General features: G+C 34.5%; 1 protein-coding gene across 2 annotated transcripts in view; it reads left to right on the top strand.

The window, feature by feature from the left end:
- The first annotated feature begins 344 nt into the window (after positions 1 to 344).
- Positions 345 to 17,521, top strand: part of LOC145265569 (uncharacterized) — a 77,043-nt gene continuing 59,866 nt past the window's right edge. Inside the window, exon 1 of one of the 2 annotated variants that reach the window (XM_080121541.1) lies at positions 345 to 867. In XM_080121541.1, coding sequence (XP_079977667.1) covers positions 639 to 867 — 229 coding nt within the window. In that variant the 5' untranslated portion in view covers positions 345 to 638. The remainder of the gene's footprint in view (positions 868 to 17,521) is intronic. The other variant, XR_013864675.1, reaches the window with a different exon arrangement.

Raw genomic sequence — 17,521 nt, 5'->3', positions numbered from 1 at the left:
TTTCATCGATTTTGATGACAATAAAAGTTTGGAAGGGTGGAAGATTTGTTGATCCTCGTTCAATCTCAAACAACACTGGGTCTCCTTGCTAGATGGGAAGAAGAAGAAGAAGAAGAAGAAGAAGAAGAAGATAGATAGATAGATAGATAGATAGATAGATAGATAAAACAGAGGCGGAAATAATGTAATCTCGTAATAATTATAATTTAATCAAAATATTATTTTTCTCTATTTTATGATTATTTGCCAAAAATTCTGAAAAGAAAAAAAAAATGGCTGGCTAAAAACGATTACGTGTGAACAAAACCGGACCGGAAGTGATGCATATGCCTTGAGCAAGGGAGATAATTCACGTTAACTTTTGAAGCGAAAAAAAAAAACAAAAAGTCCGCACTTACTCTAGAATAACAATAACATCTAAACACGCATACATTCTTAAGGCAAAATTTTTTGGGCTTTTTTTTTTCTGTACATGTGGGCAAGTTTACCTGCCGACTAACGGCATCCGAAAATAGCAACACACGAACAATTATAGCTGAGCAGCATCTTAGTTATTTAACCATTAGAGTGTTTTTTTGTTGTTTCGCAACATGTCTAGGTCGAGACATTGCTGAGGCGATTCGCGTTTGTGTCCAGAAATGGAAACTAATGTACGTTTACCCAGAAGGATGCGACGTTATTTTAGCTCCATGTGTGTCCTGGTTGTTTTTGTGATGGTTTTCCTCGGACCTGGCGCCATCATCTCAACCATGGTACAGGCAATCGCATTCTTAAATTTTGGTAACTTTATGGGCGGAATTGGTAATATGGTCCGCTCCATTACCGGCTTTGGTAAAGGTGGCCCGTGCCATTTTAAGTGTCCCGATGGTAAGTATATAAATATTCAGCCACAAAAAAAAAAGAAGCTACTTTTCACCTCCTCCCTTTTTTTTTTTTTCGTTTTAAATTAAAAAAGGGGGGGGGGTTCTAGTGCACTTATTGAACCGCGCTATTTTTAAATAGTATTTTCAAGTTAAATTAAAGTTTGATACTAGTTCAGTTCAGTTCACTTATTGATCCGTGCTAAAATAATATTATTTAGGAAGCCATTCTTAGCATGTACTTTCACCTAACAAATTAATAAAAACGGTACTCATGCATGCAGAGAGTGATCCGTGCTGAAATAATAACGTTATTTAAAAAGCCATTCTTAACATCGGGAGCGTGACTTGTACCTATTCTGTACTTTAACCTTACAACTGAATAAAAAAAAACATATAATTAAACGTGGAAATACAATTTAAAAAATAGCGCGGATCGGATCAGTGATCACTAGCACCATAAAAACATCGTAAAACTTTCATTAAACTTCAAAGCACTATTTTAAAAAAATAGCGTGGATCAATAAGTGCACTTGCACTAGCGCTCAAAGTCTTGCGATATTAGGTAAAATCACATTTTTCTTAGACGTTATAAAGTTGACAGTATAGGCTTTACACAGGGGACATAACTCCGGGATGAATATTTTAGATTATGTATTTATGGTTGGTTGCAATATTTGTTGTCTAGCGAACATAAGAGCAGTTGTTCTACTCGATAAAGTTTCGTAATTTATTGATGTTGGTACTAGTGCAGAGAGTGATCCGGACGTAAATAATAACGTTATTATTTAAAAAAGCCATTCTTAACATGGGGAGGGGAGGGTGTTTTGTACCTATTCTATACTTCAACCTTACAATTGAATAAAAAAATATATCATAAAACTTTAATTAAACTTGGAAATACGATTTAAAAAAATAGCGCGGATCACTCTCTGCACTAGCACCTCTATTTTCGACATGGCAAGTAAGTACGTAATATTTTTTTTTTTTTTTTTTTTGCTTAAAACGATATATTTAAAAAATCCATCTGTTGACTATAGCTTAACAAACACCATAATTTGAAGAGCAAAAATAAAAATTTCAAGTATTTATTTTGAGAGTATTCATTCAGAATACGAACTGGGTGCTGAAATAACGTTATTTTGTTTAGAAAGCCATTCTTAACATTCTTTTTCAACTATTTCTGCAGATTATTATCGATTATTGGACACTAAAAAAATTGGAGAAAAAAAAATTAATATTTAAAGATTTAGAAGGGGGTTCAGTTTCACATACAACGTTCTAGTAAATCGATCCCCCATTTTTAGAACCGATTTACAGCTCCGTTTTGACGTTGGCCCCTTCACCCCACCCCCACCCCCGCCATTATTATTATTTTATTTATATTTATTTTTTTGGCGACATTTCACGATATTTTTTACGACCTGCCCAGCGCAGCGTAGTATATACCACCCCATAAGAATGACTTTCGGAATAAGCACCTCCCCCATGTTAAGAACGACTTTCGAGGTTGGGAGGTGTTTATTCCGAAAGCCGTTCTTAACATAGGGAGGCTGAGGTATTTATTATACGCTGGGGTGGGGCAGTGGGGCACGTTGTAAAAATTTACCCAATTCACTTTGAGGAAGTTAGGTCTGTCCCCCCACCAGTCCACCACCCCCGTCATTTTTTTAAAAAAAATTTTTTATTCTTTTTTATTTACGACTTTTTAAAGGTGCTTTCTCTTTACATTTAACGACTGGCGCTGTTTTTTAAATAGTATTTTTCAAGTTTCACAATATCTTTTTTTATTATTATTATTATTCTTATCTATATATTAATACGATAGCGTGTGTGTTCTTTCGTGTGTCACGCTTACATCCGGGTCGTTTAATTATCTTCTATTTCTTGTCAAAAATAATTTTTCCAAGAATTCTTCATAAGTTTTGGTTTCGGTTTCGATTATGGCTGAATGAACTCAAGTTATATATATATATATATATATATATATATATATATATATATATATATATATATTTCATAAGTTTTTATTTCGGTTTCGATACAAGCTAATACACCCAAGTCATATGGTGTATTTTTTTTATTTTTGAAATCGCAACTTTATAACATAAAAATCGATAAAAAATTAACTCTATAATAATGAGAAATCTGAAAGAATTAAAATATCATATTTAAGCGTACTTTACGATCGGGCTTTATCGGGTGTTTGTGCTATCATAGATAAATATTTTTGCAGTTTTAACAAAAAAAGCTACAGTAATATCAGACCGTCTCCATTTACGCTGAACATCTACAGAATGCCAACATCAATATATTACATATGAATCAGTTCCCTGTGGAATTTCCACAGGTCCCGCTAGTTATTATTAAATTGTTAGATGAAAGTACAGAATAGTTACAAAACACCCTCTCGTCCGCATGTTAAGTAATAGGTTTGTAAATAACGTTATTTCAGCGCGGGGTCGTTAAACGCAAAAGTACCTTTTGTTTCTTAATAATTTACATGTGAATTCATGTAAACTATTCTGAAATTAGTCAAAAAAGAAGAAATAAATCATAAGTGGAAAAATGATAAATTATAGTATACAAAAGTTTTAAAAAAATCAATATTTAAAGATTTGAATTAATTTGATAATAATTCGCAGAAATAGTTGAAAAAAGACGAAAAGGAAAAAATTTGTAAGGGGGGTACCGATTGTTCAGGTGCACCAAAGACTGTTTTTTAACTCTTCTGTACACTCAACTAACAATTTAATAAGCAAATGGGTGCTAATAGCCGAGAGGGAATCAAAATAATCAAAATATTATATTTAAGCATATTTTATGACAGGCAATGCCGGGTGCCCTGCTAGTGTGTATGTATATATCTATCTATCTATCTATCTATATATATATATATATATATATATATATATATATATATATATATAAAATGAAAATTACAATTAAATTTACCAAAATGATCCAAGATGGTAAAACTAAAGTATGTTATAAATATTAAAGAATTAATATTTATAAAGTAATCTCAACCAGATGTAAAAGCTCGATAAAACCAAGTAGAAGATAGAGCTTATAATAGAAGCAAATAATGTTTCTTAACTCTTCTGTACGCTCAACTAACAATTTAATAAACAAATGGGTGCTAATAGCCGAGAGGGAATCAAAATAATAAAAATATTGTATTTAAGTATATTTTACGACCGGGCAATACCGGATGCCCTGCTAGTGTGTATGTGTGTGTGTACAGGTCATGTCATGTGCTACTGGTACCATGTAACCCAGTACTACCTGCCTCATGGTCGGGTCACCGGCGACTAAACTGGTTCCCCCACCAAACTTGTTTGGTGAGGAGGGCGGCTAGTCTCCCTGAAAGATTAAAAACAAGACCTTCCAAAGGGCGAATGAACTCTTTTTCTGGGTCAACGGCCAACTAGCACTGTGTATATTTGTGTGTGTGTATATGTGTATTGGGGTGGAGAGGGCTCCCATAAGCCGTGGTGAAGGCAACCTTTCTAGGAGAAGCAAATCTCTGATTTAAAAAACCATAAAGCGGAAGACCATTACCCGCATTAAGCTGGTCTGCAGTTTAATTTGTTGCTGGCTATCTTGCTCTTGCTTGTTGCTGGATCTCAACATTTTGAACCGAGAGAGAGACTTAGCTGTCGTACAAAGCTAAGACTCTGTAACATCATATTTGTATAGATACTCCCTCAGCCATTTGGGCTCATGGATTTTAAATGTCTGAGGGAGTGGCACTCGTCTGACAAGACGTTGCAATCATCATATATATATATATATATATATATATATATATATATATATATAAAATAAAAATTACAATTAAATTTACCAAAATGATCCAAGATGGTAAAACTAAAGTATATTATAAATAGTAAGGAATTAATATTTATAAAGTAATCTCAACCAGATGTAAAAGCTCGATAAAACCAAATAAGAGATAGAGCTTATAATAAGAGCAAACAGTTAATAAAACATGTTAAAAAACACTTTGGAAAAGAGTTAAAAACATATTTAATCTGAAAAGGAAACACTTGATAAGTGGATAATCCTTAATCCGCAGAGTTTCGAAGAAATACTTTCCTTCTCATCAGACAGTAGGAAACTAGCAAAATGTGGGATCGGATTTTGCATACAAAAGTATTTGATGAAACTGCAAGTAAGTCAAAGATCTTACTTGATAACAAAAAGTGAAGCAGAGGGAATATGGTGAAGAAAAAGGTGATTTTATGTGAATGGATAGTCAGGTGAAAGGTAAAGTATCCAATGACTGTAAAATCCAAGAATGTTAGTCCAAGAAAGTGTATTTAATTTTCCATTCGCACAAGTAAAATCCAAGGAAATCGCGTGATTGGAATATGGTCCAAAATAGTCCAAAAGGCCTAAATCCGTGGAATAATTCACAAATATGTACAAGGAAAATGGGAAAAAATTCCAATAATATTAATAGAAAAATAAAATATGCTTTTAACACGGCTTCCGAGAACAAAAGGTTTAAAGTAAAAGTTTACAAAAAGTTTTTATTATTCGGCAGAATACTCCAAAGTTGGTAGCTAGGTACTCCTTAATCTGCAGAGTTTCAAAGAATGCTAATTCTTCTTATCTGAGGAAAAACTGTTAGCCAAATAATCAGATAGTCACGCTAAACTTTAACATTTCTATGTATATGCTGGTTACTGCATAGGATGAAAATAAATATTTTATGAGTTGTAGTCACAAAACTTAAAAAAAACATAAGAATATGCATATGGAAAACAGTTTATGCAGAGTTCAACATTAAAATAACCAACCATATTTAAAGAAGTCCAGTGTAATGGAGGGTATTATTTGCAGGTAAATGATCAACAGCAGGTGCTCGCCTCAGTAGTTGAATTTCAAAAACAAAGCGTCAGAAATTGGAATTAAAAAATTTGATATATATATGTTATTTGTTTTTGTTTTGCATGTATGTATGTATGTGCGTGTGTATGTATATGATGTGTATATAGATGTTTTTTTGTTTTTGTTATAAGTTTTGAATGAATTCAATTATTTACGAAAGTGCATTTTTAACCTAAATGCGAGTTTGGAATAATTTTCCCTTTAACCAATTTGGTACCCCCATATTGGGAGCGACATATTGTTTTTTAAAATATAATTATCCACTGACACGTGTTTCGTTGTCTACGACTCATCAGTTGAGTTGATTACAGAAAAATGGAAGGTTCTATTTATAGATTACTAGCCTGGATGCCCGGCGTTGCCCGGGTGTTTGGAAGTGTGCATTGAGCAAAATACAAAAAAAAAGTAGTAGGCAGGCAGGCTCGAACCCATACAAAAAAAAAAGTAGTGTCTTTGCTATTGCGCCCATCGCCAAACCGAAAGTGACGAAGGTTTAAATTAAGGCTAGTCAATTAAAAAGATGATGATGACTTTTGAAAATATTGGCGAAAAAAGCCCCGCCCCCCCCTTGGATAAAGTGCTCAGTTGAGGGTGAAGGAATTAATGTTTTTAACCAATTTTCTCCTATTTATCGTCCAATGGATCGAGCTTCAAAATGATACTGATCTCGTGAAAATCCGTTACCTATGTCGAAAGTTTTAGGCAAACATACATACATTTAAACAGACAGGTGAGATTTATATTATAGACTAGCGAGGGTACCAGGCATTGCCTGTGTGTTTGTAGATGTGTGTTTGGGGGGGGGTAAAGCAGAATAAAAAGGAAACTTATCCCTGTTTAAATATAAAAAAAACAATGTTAAACTTTTAAAAAAAATAAAACAAAAAAACAGCAATTTTAAGAATGAAAAAAAAATCTTTTGTAGGTGTAAAAGAAGAGAAAAAAAAGGTGGGCGTTGGTGGCAGGTAGGCTCGAACCCGGAGCCTTGAGACCAATATGCTGACGCCAAACACATGCGCTACGGTGACGGAAGCAATGTTAGATGTTAAATATACTGATTAAAAAGTGAATGAGTTCAAATTGAAGTCAAGCATCACGCTATTCCGCAGTTTTTAAGCGCGTGTTTAATGAGATCGAATCCTTTTATTGCGGGATAGTTCTTTTGAGTTTGTTTTTTTTTTACCCAATTTTGTCTGCCTTTGTTTCCCCAACGTGCTGAGGAAAACCAGCTCCCTCGTTTATTAGAGGAGTGTCCAAATGAAAGCAATTGTCTGATATGACGGTGAAAACCGACATTGACCAAACGTCCATCGCTTTCTGCTCATTAGTTTCACATCAGTTTCGCTTTTATACGAAAAAGCCGAATCAACACGAGACGGACCGAAATGGCAAGAATCATGTAAAAGTCGCTGTAAATAAATTTAGCCACGACGCGCATTCACAATTCGTACATATTATGATCTACAGGGTCTGTAAGAAGTTCTAAGCGATAGTACCCCCCTCTCCCGAGACCCCCCCCCCCGAAAAAAGCCTTTCTTGGACATACAAAAACTCTCGCACGGGTTTTGCCTTTTATTTATATATATATATATATATATATATATATATATATATATATATATAGATGAACTGACCAATCAAATGGATAAATGCTCTGCTACTGACCAATCGGAAACCGGAATCACTCCATAATTTAATAATTTAGAATCTATATATATATAAAAGTGAACTTGTCTGTGCGTCTACATTTTCCAATGCAATAACTCCGTCAATTTTCAGTCTACAGACGCGAAATTTGATATACAGGGTACTGAGATTTGGGAAAATCTTTGTAATCCGTTTTCGGACAGAAATTTGGCTGTTAAGGAGTCAAAATTCAACGATTTGACCTTTGAGAACTCTACCAAACTCCTCCGCTAATTTTGGGTCTAAACACTTGAAATTTTAGATATAGGTTCCTTGGACATGGATCTAACTTAATAACTTGATTTGAACCCAAAATAATAAATGTTAAGGGGTCATAATAGGAGTCAAAGTTAAAAAAATTGACCGCTTGTTTTTTCTTTCTTTTTTTTTTTTTTTTTTTTTTTTGTGCTTAACATAAACCTCCAAACACCTGGGCAACGCCGGGCTGAAATGCTAGTAAAAATAAAAAAATAGTCTACAGACTTTTTTTTTTCCAGACTTAAAAGAAAAAAAACAAAAAATCTGTCCGCAGACCACACATCTCTATATTTACTATTATATAAATTAAACTGTGTCTTAGTGGGTTCGTTTTCTATGGACTTGAAAATAGTTAAGCCGATTTTTATGAAATTTCACAGGAAAGTACTTTGTGCCTGTTGTAAAAAGTCAAAAAGAAAAACAAAAGAATCTTAAAAAAACAGTTAAAACAAAAAAAAAAAATACAGTTTTGTCTGTTCAGAGCAAATTTTGCCCCTGGTCAAAAATACAAAAGTTGCATGAAAGTCTGTAGTAGTAATTTAACTCTTTATTTCTCTTTGGCAAATACACAAGAAATTCGCTTCCAAGCATATTTACTTTTAAGTATATTTTTTCCTTTAAAAAGACATTTGCATCATTACGCATTTGTTAAATTTGAAACAATATATTATTAAATCTTTGAAATTGTAATCTATTTAAGTTCAAAAAATGGATAGAAGTCCCTTTTTTTTTTTCTCTTTTTTTTTTTTTACATGGTAGTCACCACTTATCAAGGCCTGGAGGCCACTCGGGGATAAGGGTTATTGCGTGTACAGTAATCAATGGGACAATATCGTAGTAATTATTAGTAATGGAGATCTGATAAAGTGTCTTACTTAAGGGGGCGGTTTATCAGGAATTTGTTTATGTTGGATTTGAAGACATCCAAGTTGTAGTCAGGTGGGAAACAGGCAAACGGAAGAGAGTTCCACAGGCGTGCACTTCTAAGAAAGAAGCTTTGTTCATGGAATCTACATTTTGATTTAGGCACAGATAAAGAGTGGGGAAAATTATTGACAGTAGTTTTAGCAAGACTGGTGTTATTCATGAAAGATTGGTAAGGGGGAACTAGAGATTGGAGCTCAGACGAGCACTTGCCATGGAAATAATGATAAAACAAAGACAGGCTCGCAACGTCTCTTCTGTGGGAGAGAGGTTGCAGGGAAGAGAAAAGGGCATCCTCCACTAAGCTACAAAGTCTGTTTTGTATTCTGTCAAGGCAGGATAGGCTGTTTTTAACAGCTCCTGTCCAGATGTGGCAGCAATATTCCATCCTTGGGCGTACTTCGCTTTTATATAGATAGAGAATTGTATCAGCAATGAGATATCTTCTAGAGCGGTAGAAGGATCCCACCATTTTTCCAGCAACCTTGGCAACAGACTTGATGTACGTGTTCCATTTCAGATCAGGAGTAAAGGTCAATCCCAGAAGCTTGTCAAAACATGGAGCCTCCCCAAGACGAGAGCCATCCATTTCAATTGATGCCAGATGGGGATCAGAGCGTTGATGATGTAAAGATAGGAGCTTGGTTTTGGATGTATTAAAAGTAATCAGCCACCTCTTCCCCCACTGCACCACGCGCTCAAGATCAGAGGAGAGAGAATCAGAGAACTTTGTCACTTACGGCCTTTGATGTGTTGGCATAGATGGTCGTGTCATTAGTATAGTGTCAACGAATGATTTAAATATGTGTTTTGGGAGATCATTGATGTAGATCAGGAAGAGAGTTGGGCCCAGGATGGACCCCTGGGGGACTCCAGCATTAATACTGTGGGCTTCTGCTTTCTGCCTATCTTATGAGCTTATCAGAGAGAAATGATTTAATAATTAAGAAAGCATTTCCAGTTATACCGTGGCTGGAAATCTTGTGAAGTAGGCCTTTATGCCATACCTTATCGAAGGCCTTTGATATGTCAAGAGCAATTGCCCTAGAAATGAAGCCTTTGTCGAGAGATTCACTAATCCTATGAGATATAACTGTTAGCACATCTGCTGTAGATCTGGCAAAACAGAAACCATATTGCATGTCACTAAGAAGGTTATTTCTGCTGAGGTGGTTGACTACTTCTTTATTTAATATGGATTCCAGCAACTTACTCATGACACACAGGGGACTTATTGGTCTGTACTGAGAGGGAGATGACTTATCACCTGAATTCTTAAATTCAGGGCATACTGATGAGGTTTTCCAGGGTGTTGGGAAGCACTTCTCCTTAAGGCAACGCTTAAACAGTTTTGTAAGTATGGGGGCAAGTTCTGGTTGAAGCTTTTTCAACACTATCCTGAAGAATAAAACAGTATGTGCGGAATTCTAACACAGGAATTTTGTTTCTAAGTATATATATATTTTTTTCACCGTTTTCGTTGTAAAATTCTGAAATTTGAAATAATAAATTTATTAAATACATTACTCTCTCTACGAATGTATTAGTGTTGCCGCATAAATTCATCGAAATGTGATAGCAAAGTTGAAGATGATGCAGATCGTCTTCATATATTCTACGGCGTTCTTGTACATTTGCATGTTTTATGGAAACCCTAACCCTAACCTTCCTTCATGTGAAGGGCATATCCAACAATGTTTATTGCACCGTTTCATTTTTGTCGTTTCTCTTTGGCAAATAAATGGAAAACAAACAACGAACATTTACAATTGAAGAAAAGCAATACTGGGATTCTTAAATCAAATACCAATTTCCTCAGTTGTTGATTCCAAGACATTAACAATAGACGATAGAAGATGGAAATAAATCATTAATCATAGATAATCGTGTTTGCTTTTGTAAATTAAATGTTTTGACAAGCTTCTGGGATTGACCATTACTCATGATGTGAAATGGAACACGTACATCAACTCTGTTGCTAAGGTTGCTGGGAAAATGGTAGGATCCTTCTACCGCTCTAGTGGATATCTCACTGCTGATACAATTTTCTGCTTGTATAAAAGCCAGGTAGTCCAAGGATGGAATATTGTTGGTACATCTGGGCAGGAGCTGCTAGAAAGATCTTATCCTGTCTTGACAGAGTTCAAAATAGATTTTGTAGCCGAGTGGGGGATGCCCTTTTTTTTCCCCTGCAACCTCTTTCTTTCTAAGGCAGTCTCTGACACGTCCCATGTATATAATGCGACCATTAATGAGACTAGGGTCTCTATCATGATCCCTTGCACCACCCACGTTGCCAAACGTGATCCCTTGCGCCACCCACGGTGCCTAACGTGATCCCTTGCGCCACCCACGGTGCCTAACGTGATCCCTTGCGCCACCCACGGTGCCTAACGTGATCCCTTGCGCCACCCACGATGCCTAACGTGATCCCTTATGTCACCTCAAACTTCACCCACATCTCTGTCATGATCTCTGACATGATCGTCCTCTCTAAAATGTTCTTTCTCCTTTTTATACTTTTTTGCATATGTGTGCCTGTGCTCTGTTACACTTTATCTATTTTAGACGGTTTCACCTTTGTCGTTTCTCTATGGCAAATAGAACACAGAGAACAGGAGGAACTTTTTCTTCTAATTATATTTTTTCTCCTTTAAAAGTTTTTCTCATTCCTTAGATCAGGTTCGTGCTTATTATGTCCGTGTGAAGTCTGATTTACTAATTAAATTCTGTTTGATGTTACTCCAGTTATCTTATATCACGTGAATTAAATGTTCCAGGGCTAGAAATTTGGGATCTCTTTCATACATTAGCACTCAAATTTAACATTTAGTGGTCCAGTAGTTTGATTGTTAGAGTAAGATGGATTCGACTGCACATTGCAATTTTGTACAGTGTTTATATAATTTTCGTATGGCATGTGTCGGAGACATCGATGATCATGGCTCATCAGTCTACTCTGCATTCAGACCATTTCACTATGATGTTCTTTGCAGTATAGTACCTATATTAAATAGGAATTACTTGCTATAGGGGTAGTGCTCATGAAGAGTGGGAAGTCTTAGCTATTGTAACTCAATCAGTAAAAAGTTGACAGGGTTCGCACAGACGTGAAAAATCCTTGAATTTTTACTTTTTCCTTATTTTTATTTATTTTTTGAAAATATTGAAAAATATCTTGAAAATGTCTTGAAAAGGCCTTCGAAATGGTATTCTTAGTCCAGTCAAAATTTGAAAACTACACACTTTAGCTGTCTATACATTAGGCAATAAATAACACAAGGTTTGTACAGACTTGAAAATTCCTTGAATTTTGCCTTTTGCCTCGAAGAGGCCTTATTTCTATTATTACCTTGAAAAATCCTTTGAAAATCGTATTCCTTATGTCCAGTAAAAATTTGTGTTGAAATATTAAAAATAAAATCGAAATAAAAATCTTCCTCTAATTTTGCTTTCATTTATAATTTAACTAGCAGGGCTACCCGGCGTTGCTCGGGACCGTATAAACAATGAAAAAACAAAAGCAGATATTGAACATATGTTTTATTCTTAGGGGAGAGGAATCTTTCATCTCTATGTATTATTTGTTTTATCTACCCTAGGACTGGTATTGTTCATGTTTTATCCCTAGCATAGGTAATTTACAGCATGTATATGAAATTGTTTTACCTTAGGGAGAAGAGAACAGGTAATATACAACATAATGTGTCTATATTACATCCCTGGCAACGCCTAGAAACCAGCTAGAACATGTATTTCAGTCAATCTTTATTACATCCTGGGCTATGCCGGGAAACCAGTTAATCTCTTATTAGTGACTTGACCACCAAAATACCTCCCTAAGTGTGTCCTTTCTTTTGAACTTATTAGATATAGGTATCTAGAAATGTGTGTGAAATTTTGTTGAATGCATTGTTCACTATGATTTTCTTATTGTTCTACACAATATCAACTGTAGCGAAATAACACAGTAAACTTAGTGTAGTGTTAGAATAAAGAGCAAAGGAAAAAATTAGAATCATATTCTGTAATTGCAAATCTGAATTTGCTAGCGTGTACCAGTATTTGCCAGGTTGTGGAAATTTGGAACTTATAACATATGTAGTGGCCTTTTCCTAGATACCTATTGCTAAAAATTATACTTTCATTTTGTTAGAAAAATCTCTCTTCGGATGCCCTGCATCATTCAAAATAAAAACAAATATTTTTATAATTGTTTCAGTATATTGCTACACAATGTGAAAGTTTTTAACGTTTGTAAAAAAAATCATGAATGTGCTTATATTGCAAAAAAGAAAATATCAGTGCACAGTATTGAAAGTGTTTGAGATTCAAAAGTCTGTAACATTTCTACTAACTTCATAAGATGTCATGTGAGAAACTGAATTGAATATCAAGACATTATCTGAAGCGTTTTTATTTTGGTGTAACATATGTGTTTACAGTGAACCTTAACTTTTAATAAACAGATTGGTATGCAATGACATAGGCTAAGAATCTTTGACAAAATATATATAAATTGGAAAAATGTGTGAACAAATGAAAAAAAAAATGATCCGCTCCACTTGATGACATCAAGCACAGTAATATTTTAGTGAAGAAAATATGAAATTGATGTTCAGTGATTAGTTTGGATGAATGAGAAAATGTAATTGTTTGATGCATAAAAATAACTCAGTTGCTGTATTTGATATTAAGCAGCAAAATATAGTGATTTGAATATTTGGGAAAACATCAAACCAGATTATGTAAAAAGAAAAAAAAAGATGAAATTAGAAAATATATATTTTATGTTTATGAGTTCTGCCAATCAAAATTTTGTGGCAGAAATTGGGTGATTACCATGCAATTTTATTTTGGTAAAATTCTTAAATTATTTGAATGTTTATTATAATTTCTAATTAGTGACTTGTTATAATCAAAATCCGCCCTAAAGAGTGTCCTTTCTTTTATTAGGTATCAGAGTAGGTATCAAGATTTCTACTTCTATACAAATGTGATATTTCAGATCTGTACATAAAAAATTTGTTGAATATATAGGTTGAGAATTGTTCTGTCTCTCTCTCTCTCACACACACACGCATTCTCACTTTTATAGATATAATAGATAGATTACTCTAGATATATTTCCATATGTCTGAATACCCTATATACAAATTTTCTAATCTGTAGATCAAATATTTGTTGAATATATAGGTTGAGAATTGTTCTTACTCTCTCTCTCTCTCTCTCTCTCTCTCTCTCGCTACCTCACACACACACATTCTAACTTTTATAGATATAATAGATAGATTATGCTAGATATATTTCCATATGTGTGAATACCCTATATACAAATTTTCTAATTTGTAGATAAAAAATTTGTAGAGTGCATAGGTTGAGAATTGTTCTCTCTATCTCTCACACACACACATTCTCACTTTTAAAGATATAATAGATTATGCTAGATATATTTCGATATTTCTGAATACCCTATATACAAATTCTCAAATCTGTAGATAAAAAATTTGTTGAGTATATAGGTTGAGAATTGTTCTCTCTCTCTATCACACACATTCTCACTTTTATAGATATAATAGACAGATTATGCCAGATATATTGAAATATGTCTGAATGCCCAATATACAAATTTTGAAATCTGTAGATAAAAAATTTGTTGTATACATAGGTTGAGAATTGTCCTCTCTCTCTCTCTCACACACACACACACATTCTCACTTTTATACATATAATAGATAGATTATGCTAGATATATTTCTATATGTCTGAACACCCTATATACAAATGTTCAAATCTGTGGATAAAAAATTTGTTGAATGTATAGGTTGAGAATTTTTCTCTCTCTCTTTCTCTCTCTCTCTCTCGCTATCTCACACACACACATTCTCACTTTTATAGATAAAATAGATAGATTATGCTAGATATATTTCCATATGTCTGAATATCCTATATACAAATTTTCAAATCTGTAGATAAAAAATTTGTTGAATATATAGGTTTAGAATTGTTCTCTCTCTCTCTCACACACATTCTAACTTTTGTAGTTATAATAGATAGATTATGCTAGATATATTTCCATATGTCTGAATACCCTATATACAAATTTTCTAAGCTGTAGGTAAAAGATTTGTTGAGTATGTAGGTTAAGAATTGTACACACACACACACTTTTCTAGATATAATAGATAGATTATGCTAGATATATTTCTATATGTCTGAATACCCTATATACAAATTTGTAAATCTGTAGATAAAAAATTTGTTGAGTATATAGGTTGAGAATTGTTCTTTCTCTCTCTCTCACACACACATTCTCACTTTTATAGATATAATAGATTATGCTAGATATATTTCCAAATGTCTGAATACCCTATATACAAATTTTCAAATCTGTAAAGATAGAATTTGTTGAATATATAGGTTGAGAATTGTTCTCTCTCTCTCTCTCACACACATTCTCACTTTTATAGATATAATAGATAGATTATGCTAGATATATTTCCTTATGTCTGAATACCCTATATACAAATTATCAAATCTGTAGATACAAAATTTGTTGAGTATATAGGTTGAGAATTGTTCTCTCTCTCTCTCACTCACTCACACACACACACACACACACATTCTACCTTTTATAGATATAATAGATTATGCTAGATATATTTCCATATGTCTGAATACCCTGTATACAAATTTTCAGATCTGTACATAAAAATTAGTTGAATATATAGGTTGAGAATTCTTCTCTCTCTCTCTTCTCTCTCTCTCTCTTTCACACACATTCTCACTTTTATAGATATAATAGATAGATTATGCTAGATATATTTCCATATGTCTGAATACCCTATATACAAATTTTCTAATCGGTAGATAAAAAATTTGTTGAATATATAGGGTGAGAATTGTACTTACTCTCTCTCTCTCTCACGCACACATTCTCACTTTTATGGATATAATAGATAGATTATGCTGGATATATTTCCATATGTCTGAATACCCTATATACAAATGGTCAAATCTGTAGATAACAAATTTATTGAATAGATAGGTTGAGAATTGTTCTCTCTCTCTCTCGCAACCTTACACACACAACCACACGCAAACATTCTGACTTTTATAGATATAATAGATCGATTATGCTAGATATATTTCCATATGTCTGAATACCCAATATACAAATTTTCAAATCTGTAGATAAAAAATTTGTTGAATATATAGGTTGAGAATTGTTCTCTCTCTCACACACACATTCTCACTTTTATAGATATAATGTATAGATTATGCTAGATATATTTCTATATGTCTGAATACCCTATATACAAAGTTTAAAATCCGTAGATAAAAATATGTTGAGTATATAGGTTGAGAATTGTTCTCTCTCTCTCTTACACACACACACACACACACACACACACACACACACATTTTCACTTTTATAGATATAATAGATAGATTATGCTAGATATATTTCTATATGTCTGAATACCCTATATACAAATTTTCAAATCTGTAGATAAAAAATGTATTGAATATATAGGTTGAGAATTGTTCTCTCTCTCTCTCTCTCTCTGGCTACCTCACACACACACACATTTTCACTTTTATAGATATAATAGATAGATTATGCTAGATATATTTCCATATGTCTGAATACCCTATATACAAACTTTCAAATCTGTAGATAAAAAATTTGTTGAGTATATAGGTTGAGAATTGTTCTCTCTCTCTCTCTCACACACTCAAATATAAAGTGTGCATCTTTTTTTAATAGGAGGTAATGCTTGGGAAACTGTGCACTCGGCCTATTCCCCCCCCTCCCCCACAAAAGCGGTGTCATTCTCTTCCCCCCACCCCACTAAGTAAATATAAAGTGTGCATCTTTTTTTAGTAGGAGGTAATGCTTGGGAAACTGTGCACTCGGCTTCTTCCCCCCCTTCCCCCCACAAAAGCGGTTCTAGTCTCGTCCCCCCACCCCACTAAGTAAATATAAAGTGTGCTTCCTCTTTTAATAGGAGATAATGCTTGGGAAACTGTGCACTTGGCTTCTTCCCCCCCCAGAAAAGCGGTTCTAATCTCGTCCACCCCACGGCTTCTTCCTCCCCCCTCTCCCCCCCACAAAAGCGGTTCTAATATCGTCCCCCCACCCCACTAAGTAATTATAAAGCGTGCTTCCTCTTTTAATAGGAGATAATGCTTGGGAAACTGTGCACTTGGCTTCTTCCCCCCACAAAAGCGGTTCTAATCTCTTCCCCCCCACCCCACTATGTAAATATAAAGTGTGCATCTTTTTTTTAATAGGAGATAATGCTTGGGAAACTGTGCACTTGGCTTCTTCCCCCCCCCCCACCATTCCCCCAACAAAAGCGGTTCTAATCTCGTCCCCCCACCCCACTAAGTAAATATAAAGTGTGCCTACTCTTTTAATAGGAGGTAATGCTTGGGAAACTGTGCACTTGGCTTCTTCCCCCCCCTTCCTGACAAAAGCGGTTCTGATCTCTTTCCCCCCACCCCACTATGTAATTATAAAGTGTGCATCTTTTTTTTAATAGGAGATAATGCTTGGGAAACTGTGCACTGTTTTTGTTGGTTTTCAAGCTGCCTCTTCCCCCCCACACACACACAGTTTAACAGTAGTAGGAGGTCAAGAGAAAGAGGGTGAGAGAGAGAAGAGTAAGTTGGTGAGAGAAAAGAGAAAGAGGGTGTTGGTTTTGAAGCTGCCTCTTCCCCCCCCCCCAGTTTAACAGTGGGTGAGAGAGAGAAGAGTAAGTGGGTGAGTGAGAGAGAGAGAAAAGAGAAAGACGGTGTTGGTTTTGAAGCGGCCTCCTCTCCTCCCCCCTTCCAGTTTAAGAGGTATGAGGTCACGTGGTAATATACAAAATGGCTATTTATTTTCT

Source organism: Euprymna scolopes, chromosome 40 (genome assembly GCF_053919585.1).
Source record: "Euprymna scolopes isolate OS-2025 chromosome 40, ASM5391958v1, whole genome shotgun sequence".
NCBI lineage: Eukaryota > Metazoa > Mollusca > Cephalopoda > Sepiida > Sepiolidae > Euprymna > Euprymna scolopes.
Note: the sequence above shows the minus strand (reverse complement) of the source record. Positions and strands in the feature narration are given on the sequence as shown.